A 17,511-nucleotide genomic window follows, 5' to 3' on the forward strand; every position below is an offset into this window, starting at 1 on the left:
TCCAACCCTGCACCTTGTCCTCCCCTCCACACCCCCATCCGAACTGGGTCCCCCCCGATCCCCGTCAGCCGGACTGGACACAAATAGCAAGACTGCTACTGCCTTGGGAGGTGGGGGGGGGGATGAGTCTCAAAATACACACACACAACTTTTTACTGCAACCTTTTGGCAAGTTCCACCTTTGCCCGATGTTGGACAGATTATCTGGGGAAGAATGGGGGGGTGTTAGGGTACACCCCTGTGTAGAGCTCCAGGGAAAGTGTGGGGAAAGAGAGGGCGGGCGCTCAGTGCCTGGAGAGAGTGCCTGGGCAGGACTGTTCTCGGCAGCATTTCAGTAAGTTGAGTTAATTTTTAATCATTGTAAACAAAACATGCGATCAGTGTTGGAAACACCTCTTTGATGTAATGTTTCTATCGGCACCTTGAGATTTTCTTCGGATAATCCGAAATTTGGACAGTTGATATTCAGGTAATCAAGTTGACCTATGCAATTGCATGCCAATGAGTTTGCTTTCAGAATCACAAGCTATTGGGAAGGGAGGTTACAGTCACCCTGGGTAAAGGAGGTTCAAATTCCCTGGGAAAATCCAATAGAAAAAGAAGGTTAAAGTCCCCTGGAAAAGAGGTTGGAGTCTTCTAGTGGTGAGGTTTGAGGCTCCAGAGCATAGTGCAAAAAAAATTGCTGTATCTGTCACAAACAGCCTGCCTTAGACCGGTTAAGAGGGGAGATCCCCACATGAAGATCAGTACCCTGAAGTGGGTGTGGAGACTAAAGACACTAGACTAGTATGCAGAAATAAGTCGGAAGTTCATACTTTAAAATGAAAAAAAGTATAAGTTGGGTGTCGGGACTCCTTTGCATCAGTTATGCTGGGAGGTTCCCCAAAATGAGGAAAGATTCAGGCACCTATCAGGATGCTTAAATGAAAAGTTGGGAAATGAAATTTGGCTGCCGGCAGGAGCTTGGGACATAGTTAAATGTTTAAAGGCAGAGGCGGCAATCTGAAACGAGATATGGGAACTAAATGGAAAACTTTCATATCCACATGAAGAAAGACTGCAGAGGAAATTATGAACAAATCTAAACAGACTAGCTGGGAGAATAATGCATGTCAAAGAGGGATTAGAGGGAAACCCTAAGTCTTGGCAGGTGCTGATGAGTTATTGGGAGGATTATGATATAAAGGAAAACAGGAAAAATTTAGAAAGGAAAGACAAAATAAGGAATCAGCATTGAAATGCCAAGCTGAACTTTCGAGTGGGATAAAATGGAGGTACCTCCTGACACGTCTGGTCTGCTGATAATGTTTCAAAATAATGACACAGATGACCAGCTATGGTCACAATGTGGATTTCTGACCTTCTTAGGGACACCTATTCAGAACTCACTATATTTCCAAAATCTCCCCAAAGCCATCCTCCTCCCCAAGCAATTGACCATAATCAAATGTGCTGCCCTCTGTGGACCATCAGGCACTAAATCAATGACTGTCTCAAAAACAACAGATAGACCAGACTTTGTCACTGTGTAGTGTTTGGGCGGGGCGAGGCGGGCACCCCGACCCAGAAAAACAGATATGGAAGACGCATGGGTGTTCACAGTCTGCGTCAAAAGGCCTCTGGGTTACTCCAGTTGGCCAAGTATGTATACCTGATGCTTTGTTACCAATGCTCATAATACCTGGAATATTTAATTTTATTCTTTTTTTATTGTCATTTTAAGTTTCAGTTCACATATGTCAATTTAAATTGCAGTTGTTGAGAAAATATTCATACATTGCTTTGTTTTGTTAAGTGACTACTCATTTCCGTTTTCTATAAGTTTACACAACACTATCAGCGGTTAGTACTTGGTAAAAAAAATCTAAATATTTTGTGTACTGATTTCATATTCTATGTAAAACATTATTTCTATCAATTATTTCCAACATTTTAGAATCAGAGATCTTTGTGCGAGATGACATAAGAACTTAATTAGTACAGTGCTTACTGTAATGTCTGACAGGACAATGCAATGAGTCCAGCAATGGGCTATCAGTTCCATTTGAATGATTCTCAGCTGGCAGGACTGTTTAAAGATTGGCTAGCAGAGACAGCAGCAAAAAAAATTAAATTTCAAGGAAAACTCTGCACGTGAATACTACTGGTAAAGCCTTACTTAAGTGATTAGGAAAGTAGAAGTTTTGAAATTAAACTTTATGGGGAGTGGCTTAGACTGCAGCGCTGTGTGGTCTGCTGCAAAAGTTTTCTCTTTTTGTACGTGAGATTTCATTGAAAGCATGCGGAAAAAAGAAGATACGCTGAAATTAAGGTTGTACTAATACTTGGGCCAAAAAGGGAAATTTCAATATAAATTATGCAATACTGAAAGTGTTTGATATTTCAATATTTTGGTTTGTTAAAATACTGGTTGAGAAAATATCAAAGTAACTGTTTTAACTTGTTTGAATTTGAATCTCAATTCAATGTGTTTTGTTGGCTACGTAATAGGGCAGATTTTGTTTTTACATTAATATTATAGAACATTAGGTCCTTTTAAAATAATCAAACATGTAACCTTAAAACAAATTGATCGAAGGCCTTGAGCCCCTGATTTGTAAGAAATTTTACGATGCCTGTTTCAAAAATAATGTGTCAGTGGTCATGCTTTAGCAGATGAGGGCATTGTATTAAAATATTTTTGCTGTTTTTATTTAGTGCAGTGTTCCTAAAAATTAGTGCATTTTAATTTTGATTTTTTGTTAAGCTTTCAGAGAATATTAGAACTTGAGGCTGAGATGTCAATTATTGTTAAGACTTCATTGGCCCCCTTCATTGAGCAAATTCAAAGAATGTTGATCTGTACCAAAGTTGTACATTTACTGGTCTGGAACCACTGTAACTGTGACTGTTTGATTTGGGAAGTTAAATTTACAATGTCAGTTTGATAGCAATCATGCATTATAATTAAAAACACTGATCATGAAACTTAAAAAAAAAACATTTTTGTCATTAATGTCAGGCCTTTAACCAAATCTGAAGTTAGATTTTATATGTGTATATGTGGCACTGGGTTATTGTTTGCTTTAACAGAGAAATTAGAGCGTTTTCATTTGGAGAACATATTTTGAAATATTCTACATTTGTTTCCCATGAATATTTGAGATTTAAATCTGAACTGAAACTGCCTCTTCAATCGCTAAAACACAGGACACATTTTGTTGTTTTTTTGCTGTTCCAGATTTTTGAAATACTTCTCCTGACAGCTTTCAATTAGCCAAGTATTAATTTGTTAAAGGAAAATATTTTTTGAATAACCTGAATGAGGTACCTGGGGCAGCAGGATTGATTTTAGGACTACTGATTTGTTTAGGCAGTACAATTTAGAAGTTTGTGGATTGCATAAAACTTGATAATGTCATAAATAGTGAAGACTAACAGACTTCAACACAATTCAGAATGTTAAAATAGGCAGACACAATTTAGTGTAATTAAATGTGTGACTGTTTTCATACTGATACCCACCTTGGTAAGAAAGGATTGAGAAAGGTAATGCACATATACTTCCAGCAGCTCACATCGTCTCTCGAGTTTCTCCATTCACAGGTAAAGCATGCCTTTGAACCACCACCCACCCCTTCACAACCTGATCTAACGGATTCATTCAGTTCTCCAGTCATGAGCATGAAAAATGAAGCAGCTAACAACAGTGAAGAGGAGGTTAATATGCATAGGAAGGCAGTGGCCTTCCTATGCATATTAAACCACATTAGCTTTATGTTCTCTTTCAATCATTTAAGGCATATGTAGGTTCATTGATCAAACCAGCCAGTTGGCATTGTTACATTTGACAGCAGAGCAGGAGCAGAAGCAGCAAAGAATGTTGTGTTCACCTGCTCTGCTGCTGCAGCCGTCCCACTTCACACTCAGGTGCACTGGTATCCTCCATCTGAAGCATCTCTGCAAGGATGCAAGTCTGACCAGTTTTGTTAAGTATTTAACTGCCTTTATCCAAGAATTCAGATTTCTCCATGGAGTGGTGGGCAAGCACAGACTAGATATTGTTTCCAGGTTGAGCTTTACTGAATGAGATTTTGGATAACTGGTTCATTCCCACTCAGCTTGGAAGGGGTGAACTGGTCACTAAGGACTGTGAATTTAAGAACTTTACTAGTGAACTTTTTTCCACGTGGGAGAAACCTGCAGATCCTATCTACTGCATGGACGAGTAATTTTTGTTATCACTGTATGTTGTCTGTCAATAACTTGCTTAAGTACTGGCTGCAAGATTCTTATTAATAAACTGGTAGCACCTTTCTCATCCCCCATTTAGATGGTTAGCACAGAATGATAAGATGGAATGAGATATTACAGAGTTAAATAGCTCTGCTGACATGCAGGAATTTGGATGTCCAGAGGTTAGGATGGGATGTCTGTTTTACAGGTAGAATGCAAGGAATTTACATTCCCATCTCTTGTCATTCAGAACCATTTGCATGGCCATTTCCTAGTTATTCAGAAGCCAATTTACATTTTCATCCTCTATTCAGAAATCAATAAGAATATTACAGTTGGAATTTTGACTACTCCCTGCAGTTTAAAAAAAGATGCACAACAGATTTGACCATTAAAGAGATGATTTACATTATATTATTTCTGGAAATGATGTGATCACTACATTGAGTCTTGAGTGGCATGTGATGGCGGGCAACATGGCTGAGGGTTGTCTTGTGGGCGTTACTGACTGTAAAGTGAAACTCTTATACTGTATAAAGGAAGGACTGGTTCCTTTGTTCAGGGACGTTGTTGACACAACTCCACAAGGCTTGTGAAGTATGTGTTAAAGGTTCTTCCAAAAAGTTTGTACTTTCAAATAAAATTTGGTTGTTGTTCAAAGAAATTGGGGTATTGCAGTTGCATCAAGTGTGTAAGAATCCCAAGGGGAAAAAAAACTTAATTAGACAATAATGGAATGATTATTAAGTGACAGTCTATAACGTGACTTGTAATTAGTTAACTATACAGGTAAGAAGGAAAACAATTTAAACTGCTTAACATTACAATAGTCCGTTTCAAGCTCTTCAAGTGGGTTAAGCGTTTGACCAAAATTGTGAGGCAGGAATACAGGTATTTTGTTTTCAAATCAAGAACCAGAGAAATAAACAATGGTGTTAAGCAGAGAAGTGTTTGCAATTGTTGGTTGATGTATCTCTAGGTGGTGCTATACTTTCTGAAATGAATTGTTCAATGCTCACTTTTCAGGAAAACCTCAAAAATAAATATTTTCAGATCACAATTTCAGTTAAAGTTCTTTAGTGTACCCATATTAATTGCATGATTACTTTTCAAATTAGTATAAACATCACAAAACGATTCTTGTATTAAATAAAACAGAAATTGGGAACTAAAAAACACATACTAACTGAGAAATAACCTTTGTTGACTATACAAACAAAAACAATGTTTTTCCGTATGGATTTTTTCAGAATGTTTCTACTTTCAGCTCAATGGAAGAGCTCAATCCAGTAATTCGCCACTTGACAAATCAAAACGTGATTATTAAAAAGGAAGCAAAGTCATAAATATTAGCCGTTAGCAGCCAACAAACTGATGACAATGTCATTACTGATGTACACATCTCGATTAGGTAAAAATAATGACTGCAGATGCTGGAAACCAGATTCTGGATTAGTGGTGCTGGAAGAGCACAGCAGTTCAGGCAGCATCCGAGGAGCAGTAAAATCGACGTTTCGGGCAAAAGCCCTTCATCAGGAATAAAAATTAGACCCAGTGGCATTGATTTTCCATTTGTTGGATCGCTCACTAGAAGAACCTTCAAGGTATACGTGTCATTCAGTAGCAAGAAATCGAAGTGCAGCTATGATTATTTAAGAACTGTAAAGAAATTCAAATCAAATTAAAATCACAAATTATTTATTCATTTGTTAATGAAGCAAAAAACGTACATTTGGAATTGAAGGGGAAGCGGAAAAAATGAAAAACTACATCGTGTATATTTTTATTGAAAAATAACCAGAATGGCGCCAAATAACATCGATTTTTTTTCCATAGCCAAGGTCATTATTGAACTCTACGATTTAACACAAAAGGTTTATCTTATCTGGCGGAGTTTTGCATTTTCAGTTGTCTTTTGCAGCGTGTCGAAGATTGAAGTTCAGTATTGACTGCATCTTGCCAAGAGATTGGGCTGTGGAGGATCCGGGAAAGCACCGCCGACGGATGCTCCTAGATGCAAACGCACATGAGCTGCTGTCCGTGAAGGCTGGGCGGGGCACCGAATGCAGGATTCGCGGATGCTTTCGGACAAAACATCGGTTGTCACTGGCGCGTCCCACCCCCACCCGGCAGGCAGCCAGCCTACGAGTTGCACGTGACGGAGGCGCGTCTGGATCCCCGCCTGCATCTCACTGCCCTGCTCCCTTCCCCCCCGCCGCCTCAATCAATCCGAGTGCAGCGGCCGATAGAACAGCATCGATCACGCGCTCTTCCAGGTAGTTTGAGTGAGCGCGAGCGCTTCTCTCCCCGCCCCCCCCCTCCATATCTCACGCGGCGAGGGTCGAGAACCTTCCAGCAGGTGGTGGGGGGGAGCCGACTCCCGGGCTCCTTATGTCCCGCAACGGCAGTGACGCCGAGTACAGCCTCAGGGACCTGAAGGGGGAGCGGTGGATCAGGCCGGACGGACAACGCGAGACGCTCGGCGAGCGGACTCTGATCAAAGTGGCCAGCGGCGGTAACAACAACAACAACAACAAAAGCCACCACCATCAGCGGTTGACGGCCATGGCAACCGCCGCCGAGGGAAATCTGGAGCGCGCCGCCCGGAGGCACTTGCAAGGAGGCGGCAGCAGGAATATCAACAATCCCCGCTTCGTCTACATCCTGGCTACGTTCGCAGCCCTGGGTGGCTTCTTGTTCGGCTACGACACCGGCGTCGTTTCGGGCGCCCTGCTATTGCTCAAAAAGGAGTTCGCCCTCAACGAGCTGTGGCAGGAGCTGGTGGTGTCGGCCACGGTGGGAGCCGCGGCCATTTCGGCGCTAGCCGGAGGCCTCCTCAACGGTTACTGGGGACGGAAACCCTGCATACTGCTGGCCAGCTCCCTCTTCACGTTGGGGGCGGTAGTGATGACGGCTGGGAGCGACCGTAACGCGTTGTTGGCCGGACGCGTCGTGGTCGGATTAGGCATCGGTAAGCCCCGGAGTGGAGTACGGTGGGTCGCTCAGAAAGAGGCGGGGGGGGGGAGGGGAATCCTGGGAGAGACCGGTGTGAATGGCGGTAACGGTCCCTCAGAAAAAAACACACTTGCCGGTGGAGTACCGCCGGGATCGTCCGCCTCCTCTCACCGATCTTCCCTGTGACACCGGTCCAGGACAGTGGGAGCCGGTTCACGCATTCCTCCGACCAAGCCGCTGGGCGGGGTCAGTCTCGCGCTGACCCCCGCCGTGACGTCGCCGCGTGCTCGCGCCTCTTTTAAACACGGCAACTTCCCGGCTGAGATTTTGTTTTCTTAATGCAAAAGATCCGGCTGTCTTTAAGGTTTCTGTTTGCGCTGTCGTTCGTCATTATGTGGAATTGTAAGGTTATTCCTGACGCTGCGTATGCGGAACAAATGGCGAAGTGGTTAAATTCGCATCAGAGCAAAGAACCATCCACGGAAACACTGTCAGTATTCCGAGCGTTTTCATTTAGGGTAACAAAGAATCGGGTGGATCTAGGCAATTTCAAATGAAATAGCGAAGAGTGGTGATGGCGCATGAGTGAACCGTAGTAGCTACTGTCATGAACTGATAAGATATAAAGGCAGGGAGAGAGTCCATTATTGCTTACTGACAGTTTTTTTCATGTTTCTACATATTTTCTTTTAAAATCTAACGTATTTGAGTAAACTATCCCTCTTCTACTTCTATAAATGTTCTCGACTTTTTGTGGTGAGCTGGCTCATTTTCCTTCCATATCTCCCATTGTTGTTCAGCTGAGTGAGAATGCAATTGCCTGATTTTATTCTTCCCTATAAGTCATTTCAATAGTCCGATTATTTTTGCCCCGTCCTATTTAGTCAACCATATTGACAGCTTAATATGCTCTAGGAGAAAGTGAGGACTGAAGATGCTGGAGATCAGAGCTGAAAATGTGTTGCTGGAAAAGCGCAGCAGGTCAGGCAGCGTCCAAGGAACAGGAGAATGCCCGAAACGTCGATTCTCCTGCTCCTTGGATGCTGCCCGACCTGCTGCGCTTTTCCAGCAACACATTTTCGGCTTAAAATGCTCAACTAAGAAATTTCAGGTCATAACCTGATTTACATTTGTTTGTTTATGAGAGTTATACAGTTGTTCAGCACAGAAATAGATCCTTTTGGTCCAACTCGTCCATGCAGATCAGATATCCTAAATTGACCTAGTATTTGGCCCATATCTGTCTAAACCCTGCCCTTTTTTTTTAAATGTTATAGTTGTACCAGCCTCCTCCACTTCCTTTGGTAGCTGATTCCATTCATGCTTTCCCCCCATCCCCCAAACCTTAAAACTATGCCTCTAGTTTTGGGCACCTCCACCTCCACCCCAGGAAAATGACTATCTACTTACCCTGTCCATGCCCCTCATAATTTTATAAACCTCTATACGGTCACCCCCTCAGCCTCTGCTCCAGGGAAAACAGTCCCAATCTATTTTGCCTCACACAATAGCTCAAACCCTTCAACCCTGGCAATATCCTTGTAAATCTTTTCTGATACCTTTCAAGTTTCACAACATTTTTCTGAAAAGAGACTGGAATTGCACAGAGTACTCCAAAAGTGCCCTAACTGATGTGTTGAATCAGATTTTAATTAGCAGGGGTCTGTGAGAGCAAACTTAATGCTTAGACAAAAATTCAAAAACAATCTTGAACTGAAAAACATTCAGTCTTTATTAAATGAAGCACCGCATGCAGTTTATTTTGGCTAAAAAAGCATGAGAGGAAGAAACCAAAGGATCCTGGCACGCTCCAAGCTTTTTGTACCTTTAAAAAGGAAAGAATAACATTTATATACTTTAAAATGCACTGAGAAGTGACAGATTATGATTAAATGTTTACCATCCATAACACTGAACTTTGCCTTATTGGTTTTTCAAAACATCAATCATTCATGTCATTCTACAACTTTAATTCTGAGTACGGACGTTTTGTTTAGGCTAAAATCTGCAGTTCAAAATATACCAGGAGCCGTTACAAGCTTAGAGGTTTTGTATGCATTCAGCCTGTGTATGTTTCCTGTCTCCAACCTTTTGTCACAGTCCTTTTTAACTTACTGATCATAATTCACGAATGGGCCAATTTTTCCCATCATGCAATGTTAAATGTTCCCCACAATACCCCATTTCCCTCTTTTTTTTTATCATATCATGATAATCAGTTATATGGGCACATGGAAATTCTGATTGAAAATGCATTGGCACAAGCAAACAAATAATCCTATTCCTACTAACAATAGTAGGAAATCTGCTTTGCCTCACAGCACAGGGACCCGGGTTCGATTCCCACCCCGCGTGACTGTGTGGAGTTTGCGCATTCTTCCTGTGACTGCGTGGGTTTCCTCTGGGTGCTCCAGTTTCCTCCTACAGTCCAAAAATGTGGAGGTCAGGTGAATTGGCCATGCTAAAGTGCCCATACTGTTGGGTGCATTACTCAGGGGTTGGGTAGGGGAATGGGTCTGTGTGGGTAACTCTTCAGAGAGTTATACAATCATAGAAATGTACAGCACAGAAACTGACCCTTCGGTCCAACCCGTCCATGCCAACCTGATATGCCAACCCAATCTAGTCCCAAACCAAAAGAGAAAATGCTGGAAAATCTCAGCAGGTCTGGCAGCATCTGTAGGGATAGAAAAGAGATGATGTTTCGAGTCTAACTGACTCTTTGTCAAAGCTGGCCTGCATGCAGCCTCCAGGATTACAGGTACTTGCACGATATACAACATTTTTCCAACTGCTGTTCTTGCCGCATCCTAAAAGCCACACTTAGGGCCATGCTCCGCCACATGAAAGCACTCGACTCCTCTCTCTCCAGCAGCACTGACTTACTGTCTCAAAGCTGTCCTGGTCCACAGTCTCATTTCATCCTTCATATTATTCGATGCCTTAACTCCAAACTTTCCCCAGCTTTGACAAAGGGTCAGTTAGACTCAAAATGTCAGCTCTTTTCTCTCCTTACAGATGCTGCCAGACCTGCTGAGATTTTACAGCATTTTCTCTTTTGGTTTCAGATTCCAGCATCCGTAGTAATTTGCTTTAATCCAATCTAGTCCCACCTGCCAGCACCCGGCCCATATATCTCCAAACCCTTCCTATTCATATACCCATCCAAATGCCTCTTAAATGTTCCAATTGTACCAGCCTCCACCACTTCCTCTGGCAGCTCATTCCATACACATACCACCCTCTGTGAACAAGTTGCCCCGTAGGTCTCTTTTATATATCTTTTCCCTCTCTCCCTACTCCTGTGCCCTCTAATGCTGGACTCCCCGACACCAGGGAAAAGACTTTGCCTATTTACCCTATCCATGCCCCTCTGATGCTCCAGGGCAAACAGCCCCAGCCTGTTCAGCCTCTCCCTGTAGCTCAGATCCTCCAACCTTGGCAACATCCTTGTAAATCTTTTCTGAACCCTTTCAAGTTTCACAACATCTTTCTGATAGGAAGGAGACCAGAATATTCCAACGTGGCCTAATCAATGTCCTGTACAGCTGCAACATGACCTTCCAACTCCTGTACTCAATACTCTGACCGATAAAGGAAAGCATACCTAACGCCTTCTTCACTATCCTATCTACCTGCAACTCCACTTTCAAGGAGTTATGAACCTACACTCCAAGGTCTCTTTGTTCAGCAACACTCCCTAGGACCTTACCATTAAGTGTATAAGTCCTGCTAAGATTTGCTTTCCCAAAATGCAGTACCTCACATTTATCTGAATTAAACTCCATCTGCCACTTCTCAGCCCGTTGGCCCATCTGGTCCAGATCCTGTTGTAATCTGAGGTAACCCCCTTTGCTGTCCACTACACCTCCAATTTTTGTGTCATCTGCAAACTTACTAACTGTACCTTTTATGCTCGCATCCAAATCATTTATGTAAATGACAAAAAGTAGAGTTGAAGGGCCTGTTTCCATACTGTAGGTAATCTAATCTAATAATACAATGAGCAAAAAGGCTTTAAAGATCCAGTCAAATATTCTGTGACCCAATCAACTCTGTGGGCTGAAATCATGGAGTTCCTTGCCAATGTCTTGTATGTGGTCACCATGTTGCTCAATGTGTTCAACTAAGTTGGTGTCATATTTTCAGAGGTATTTGGAGTGTAAATGTAGCATTCCTGACCCGCAACAGCTCATGCAAGGTTAGCAGATAATCCAAAGCGAGTCAATTCAGCAGTACCACAGTCTGGACAGCCGCTAGCTCAGCTGAGACTTCAGTCAGTGTTTGTCCAGTTGCCTTGGCTTCTAAAGCTGTCTCATTGACCAAGTTTTATAATGCTGAGGCTATATGAACAAATTCGCTGGATACTCGGCCCATTCCGTATAACGGAAAGAACAACATGAGGAACTGATCTAGTCCAGTAATGGCTTTTGCAGCTCATGAATGGTAATGCTTAAGGGAGGTCAGGTGCTGCATGTAGGATACAACATAACCCAGATAGCAGGATCCTATCCAATTGGTAGGAAGCCATGGGTACGCTTTGCTGCCATATATAAAGTACATGCAGTTATAAGCTGTAAAATCATCAGCCAATGTCATCCAAAGCTGCGTGGTGTAATAGGCCCATGGACTATCCGATGTAATAGTCCATATCCTTGACTAATCATGGTTAAAAATTCCAATTCTTGAAATATTAACTACTGGGCCTTGCCAGTCAAATGTGAGGTTACATTTGCTCTGCCCCATTAGCATTCTTTGTCCTGATCCTCTAAAGGAGAGGGAACCTGTGCAGTTATTCTAATGAATTGTAAGGGAAGGAGGAACTGAGTCGTGATTATATGCGGGCTGATACCACATCTAAAATATAGTCATTTCATAACTTGCTGATTCCCATATTATCATTTCCCCCATTAAACCCTGTGATTCAGACGTAACATTCACTCAACTGTTTCTGATATGTAGAAAGGGAGGGGTTGAAGAGGTATTCTTCCCCTTGAATGGATGGGGATACTTTTTATTCAATTTTTCAGCATACATTTACAACATATGTAAATAGGGGTTTGTATGCAGTTCCCAAGTAGGCTGGTTTGTTAATGTCAAATGTTTACCTACCTCAAAGGATTCAAAAAGTCCAAAGAGTACCAAAATGGTGTTCATGCTGTTTTATTAACTGGTTGAGGAATAATCTTACAATCAGATAGATGGACTCAGTTGGAGTGTCCTTCAATTTCAACTGAGGTTGGTGTTGTTAATAGTACTTGAAAGGGGCCACTGCAGCGGTGTCCTTATTTGTTTCTTTCCCAGTTTTTGACCAACACATAATCCATTGGGTTTACTTGTGAATATTGGGAGATGATCGTGTTTTCCTCAGCTGCGCAATGCGAATGTCTGACCTGCGAGTGAAGAAACTTCAGAGAAAAAGTTAACTGTTTCAAATAATTCTGCATTTGCTCACCCGTTAGATGGAGATCCACGTCCTCTAGCAGTTCAGTATGAGCATTCCACAGAATCTTCATTGGCCGACCATAAGCTATCACTACATCTGATAGTTCAGTCCACAAATGAAGAGTAACTTGCATGTGAAATAGTGCCAAGAGCAATAGTTTGAGCCAATTTAACCCTGTTTCTTTGGTCAATTTAGATAATCTTTCTTTTAAGGTACTTTTAGCCTGTTCCACAATCCCTGCTGCCTGCAGGTGATACATGCAGTGCAGTTGCTGTTTTAATTGAAAGTGATTCACATAATTCCGTATTGATTTGAGCCATGAAATGTGGTCCGTTGTCTGAGTTTATCATTTAGGTAACCCAAACCGGGGAATAACTTCAGTCAATGATATTTTCACTACTGTATGTGCAGCACAATCAGTGATGGGGAAGGCTTCAATCCATTTGCTAAGTATGTCGACCATCACTAAACAGTATTTATAACATTGTACTTTAGATAATTCAATAAAATCAAGCTATATACATGCAAAATGACCATCCAGTGGGGGGTTGGGGCTGGGGGGGTGGGGAGGTAGTCATGGAAAGGAATTTAATACCTTTACCCTTGTTGTTTTTCATGCAAATAAGGCATCTATCCAGCTGGATTTGAGCTGTTGTGTTCAATAGACAATAGGTGCAGGAGTAGGCCATTCTGCCCTTCACGCCAGCACCACCATTCATTATGATCATGGCTGATCATCCTCAATCAGTATCCTGTTCTTGCCTTATCCCCATAACCCTTGATTCCACTATCCTTAAGAGCTCTATCCAACTCTTTCTTGAAAGTATCCAGAGACTTAGCCTCCACAGCCTTCTGGGGCAGAGCATTCCATACATCCACCACTCTCTGGGTGAAGAAGTTTCTCCTCAACTCTGTTCTAAATGGCCTACGCCTTATTTTTAAACTGTCCTCTGGTTCGGGACTCACCCATCAGCGGAAACATGCTTCCTGCCTCCTCAGTGTCCAATCCTTTAATAATCTTAAGTCTCAATCAGATCCCCTCTCAGCCTTCTAAACTCAAGGGTCACTCTAATCTTTCAACGTAAGTCAGTCCCGCCATTCCGGGAATTGACGTCGTGAACCTACGCTGCACTCCCTCAATAGCCAGAATGTCTTTACTGAAATTTGGAGACCAAAACTACACACAATATTCTAGGTGCGGTCTCACCAGGACCCTGTACAGCTGTTTCTATACTCAATTCCTCTTGTTATGGAGGCCAGCATGCTATTAGCTTTCTTCACTGCCTGCTGTACCTGCATGCTTGCTTTCATTGAGTGATGTACAAGAACATCTAGATCTAGTTGTACTGCCCCTTTACCTAACTTGACTCCATTTAGGTAGTAATCTGCCTTCCTGTTCTTGCCACCAAAGTGGATAACCACATATTTATCCACATTAAACTGCACCTGCCATGCATCTGTCCACTCACCTCGCCTGTCCAGGTCACCCTATAATCTCCTAACATCCTCCTCACATTTCACCCTGCCACCCAGCTTTGTATTATCAGCAAATTTGCTAATATTACTTTTAATACCATCATCTATATCATTAATGTATATTGTAAAAAGCTGCAGTCCCAGCACTGATCCCTGCGATACCCCACTGGTCACCGCCTCTCATTCCGAAAGGGAGCCGTTTATCACTACTCTTCTTGTTTTTCCTGTCAACCAACCAATTTTCAATCCAAGTGAGTATTTTGCCCCCAATACCATGGACTCTAATTTTGCTCACTAACCTCCTATGTGGGATTTTATCAAAGGCTTTCTGAAAGTCCAGGTACACTACATCCACTGGATCTCCCTTGTCCATCTTCAGAGTTACATCCTCAAAAAATTCCAGAAGATTAGTCAAGCATGATTTCCCCTTCATAAATCCATGCTGACTCTAACCTATCCTGTTACTGCTATCCAGATGTGTCATAATTTCTTCCTTTATAATTGACTCCAGCATCTTTCCCACCACTGAGGTCAGACTAACTGGTCTATAATTCCCTGCTTTCTCTCTCCCTCCTTTCTTAAAAAGTGGTACAACATTAACCACCCTCCAATCCGCAAGAACTGATCCTGAATCTATAGAACGTTGGAAAATGATCACCAATGCATCCACAATTTCTCTAGCCACCTCCTTCAGTACCCTGGGATGTAGACCATCAGGTCCTGGGGACTTATCAGCCTTCAGACCTAACAGTCTCTCCAACACCATTTCCTAACAAATATAAATTCCCTTCAGTTCAGGTCCTTCAGCCACTATTACCTCTGGGCGATTGCTTGTATCTTCCCCAGTGAACACCGATCTGAAGAACCAATTCAACTCTTCTGCCATTTCTTTGTTCCCCGTTTCTGTCTCCAAGGGCCCAATTTTAGTCTTAACAAATTTCTTTCCTTTCGCGTACCTAAAAAAGCTTTTACTATCCTCCTTTATATTTTTGGCCAGTTTACCTTCGTGCCTCATTTTTTCTCAGCGTATTTTCTTCTTAGTTATCCTCTGTTACTCTTTAAAAGCTTCCCAGTCCTCCGTTTTCCCACTCACCTTTGCTGTTATAGTTTTTCTCTTTTGACTTTATATGTTTCTTAACTTCTCTCGTCAGCCCCAGCCACCCCTGCCTCCTCTTAGGATCTTTCTTCCTTTTTGGATATACCCAGAAATACCTGCCATTGTTGCTCCACTGCCATCCCTGCTAGGGTATTGCACCATTGAACTTTGGCCAGCTCCTCCCTCATAGCTCCATAGTTCCCTTTATTCAACTGAAATATTGTCACTACCGATTGTACCCTCTCCCTTTCAAATTGTAGATTAAAGCTTATTGTATTATGGTCACTACCTCCTAATGGCTTCTTCACTTCGAGGTCCCTGATCAAATCCGGTTCATTGCACAACATCAGATCCAGAATTTCCTTCTCCCTGGTAGGCTCCAGCACCAGCTGTTCTAATAATCCATCTCGGAGGCACTCCACTCGGAGGCCTTTCTTGGGTCCAGGACCATCCTGATTCTCCCAGTCTACCTGCATGTTGAAATTCCCCATAACAACTGTAGTAATATCTTTGCGACAGGCCAATTTCAGCTCCTTATTCAACTTACACCCTACATCCAGACTACTGTTTGTGGGCCTGTAGATAACTCCCATGAGGGTCTTTCTACCCTTTAGAATTTCTCAGCACTATCCATACTGACTCTACATCCCCTGATTCTAGGTCCTCCCGCGCAAGGGACTGAATATCATTCCTTACTAACAAGGCCACACCACTCCCTCTGCCCGTCAGTCTGTCCTTACGATAGCACGTATAGCCTTGAATATTCATTTCCCAGGCCCTGTCTACTTGAAGCCACGTCTCCGTTATCCCCACAACATCGTAACTGCCAATTTCCAAATGAGCCTCAAAATGGGATTGAGGCTCCAAAATAAGTAGCTACTTTAGGGACAAAGGGCATGCCAGATCTTGCTGCACTTCAAACTTTCTTGACTTCTCTTGTTCTAACTTTCCCTTCAATTTCCTCCTTAAACTTCCAATTTGTCCCCTTCCGCCCCCCCCCCCCCCCCCCCACTATTTAGTTTAAACGCAGCGGTGTTGCAGTGGCAAACCTGCCTGCCAGAATGCTGGTCCCCCACCTAATAAGGTGCAACCCATCCTTTTGTATAATTTATCCTTACCACAAAACATACCCCAGTGATTCAAGAATTTAAATCCTTGCCTTTCTGCACCAGTACCCCAGCCACACATTCAAGTCCATTATCTCCCTCTTCCTGGCCTCTCCAGCCCAAGGAACTGGAAGCAAACCAGAGATAACCATCCTGGACATCCTGCTTTTCAGCTTTCTTCAGAGTTCTCCGAAGTCCCGCTAGAATGTCCCTCCTCTTCTTCCCGACATCATTTGTGCCGACATGTTTCACCACCTTCGCCCTTGAGGATTTCAAATCCAGGCGCCATCAGGTTTCTAAAGTAGCTGTACTATTCCCTCCTTGCCAAGATGAGTACAAGAATGCTAGTAATCAATAAGTATGTTAAGAAAGAATCAGGAATACAAACTTGACATATTGATGTTAGCTGGATGTCTCGTGTCATAGTCATAGAGATGTACAGCATGGAAACAGACCCTTCGGTCCAACCTGTCCATGCCGACCAGATATCCCAACCCAATCTAGCCCCACCTGCCAGCACCCAACCCATATCCCTCCAAACCCTTCCTATTCATATACCCATCCAAATGCCTCTTAAATGTTGCAATTGTACCAGCCTCCACCACTTCCTTTGGCAGCTCATTCCATATACGTACCACCCTCTGTGTGAAAAAGTTGCCCCTTAGGTCTCTTTTATATCTTTCCCCTCTCACCCTGTGTCGTGGAGTGCAAATACCCCATCGACTTTCCACGTGCACATTCAGATTCAGAGGCATCCCTCTGTCACGTTTGAAGTGCAGCAAGATCTGGCATGCCCTTTGTCCCTAAAGTAGCTACTTATTTTGGAGCCTCAATCCCATTAGTTGGAATAAGTAAAATGGCTGATGCAGCCGCCTCCTTAGCAGCTGAATCAGTATGGACATTTCCTAATTGCACTGGAGTGTCCCCCTTTGTGTGTACAGTACACTTAATAACAGCCAATTGATGAGGAAGCCGAATAGCATCGAGGAGATTTATAATCCAAAGAGCATTTTGAATGGGAGTCCCTGTGGAAGTAAGGAAGTCTCGTTGTTGCCAGAGGTGGCCAAAATGGGCAACACTGAATGCGTATCTGTGTAAACATTAGCAATTTTATCAGTGACTAAAATACAAGCTCTGGTAAGGGCAAAAAGCTCGGCTTTCTCTGTAGCGACAAGGTTCTGAAAAGCAGTAGTGTCTGTTGCAATAGCATAGCCTGA

General features: G+C 42.8%; 1 protein-coding gene across 6 annotated transcripts in view; it reads left to right on the forward strand.

The window, feature by feature from the left end:
* Window positions 1–6,448: 6,448 nt before the first annotated feature.
* LOC122561657 (proton myo-inositol cotransporter-like) overlaps window positions 6,449–17,511 on the forward strand; it is a 151,147-nt gene continuing 140,084 nt past the window's right edge. For all 6 annotated transcript variants that reach the window (XR_015761160.1, XM_087999609.1, XM_043713609.2 and 3 more), the window contains exon 1: window positions 6,449–7,186. Coding sequence is in view for 5 of the 6 variants with exons in the window: in XM_087999609.1 (XP_087855735.1) it covers window positions 6,607–7,186 (580 nt within the window). In the remaining variant the exon portion in view is untranslated. The remainder of the gene's footprint in view (window positions 7,187–17,511) is intronic.

The sequence above is a fragment of the Chiloscyllium plagiosum genome, unplaced genomic scaffold (genome assembly GCF_037043375.1).
Source record: "Chiloscyllium plagiosum isolate Xiang-an unplaced genomic scaffold, Cpla_swu_hap1 HiC_scaffold_23, whole genome shotgun sequence".
NCBI lineage: Eukaryota > Metazoa > Chordata > Chondrichthyes > Orectolobiformes > Hemiscylliidae > Chiloscyllium > Chiloscyllium plagiosum.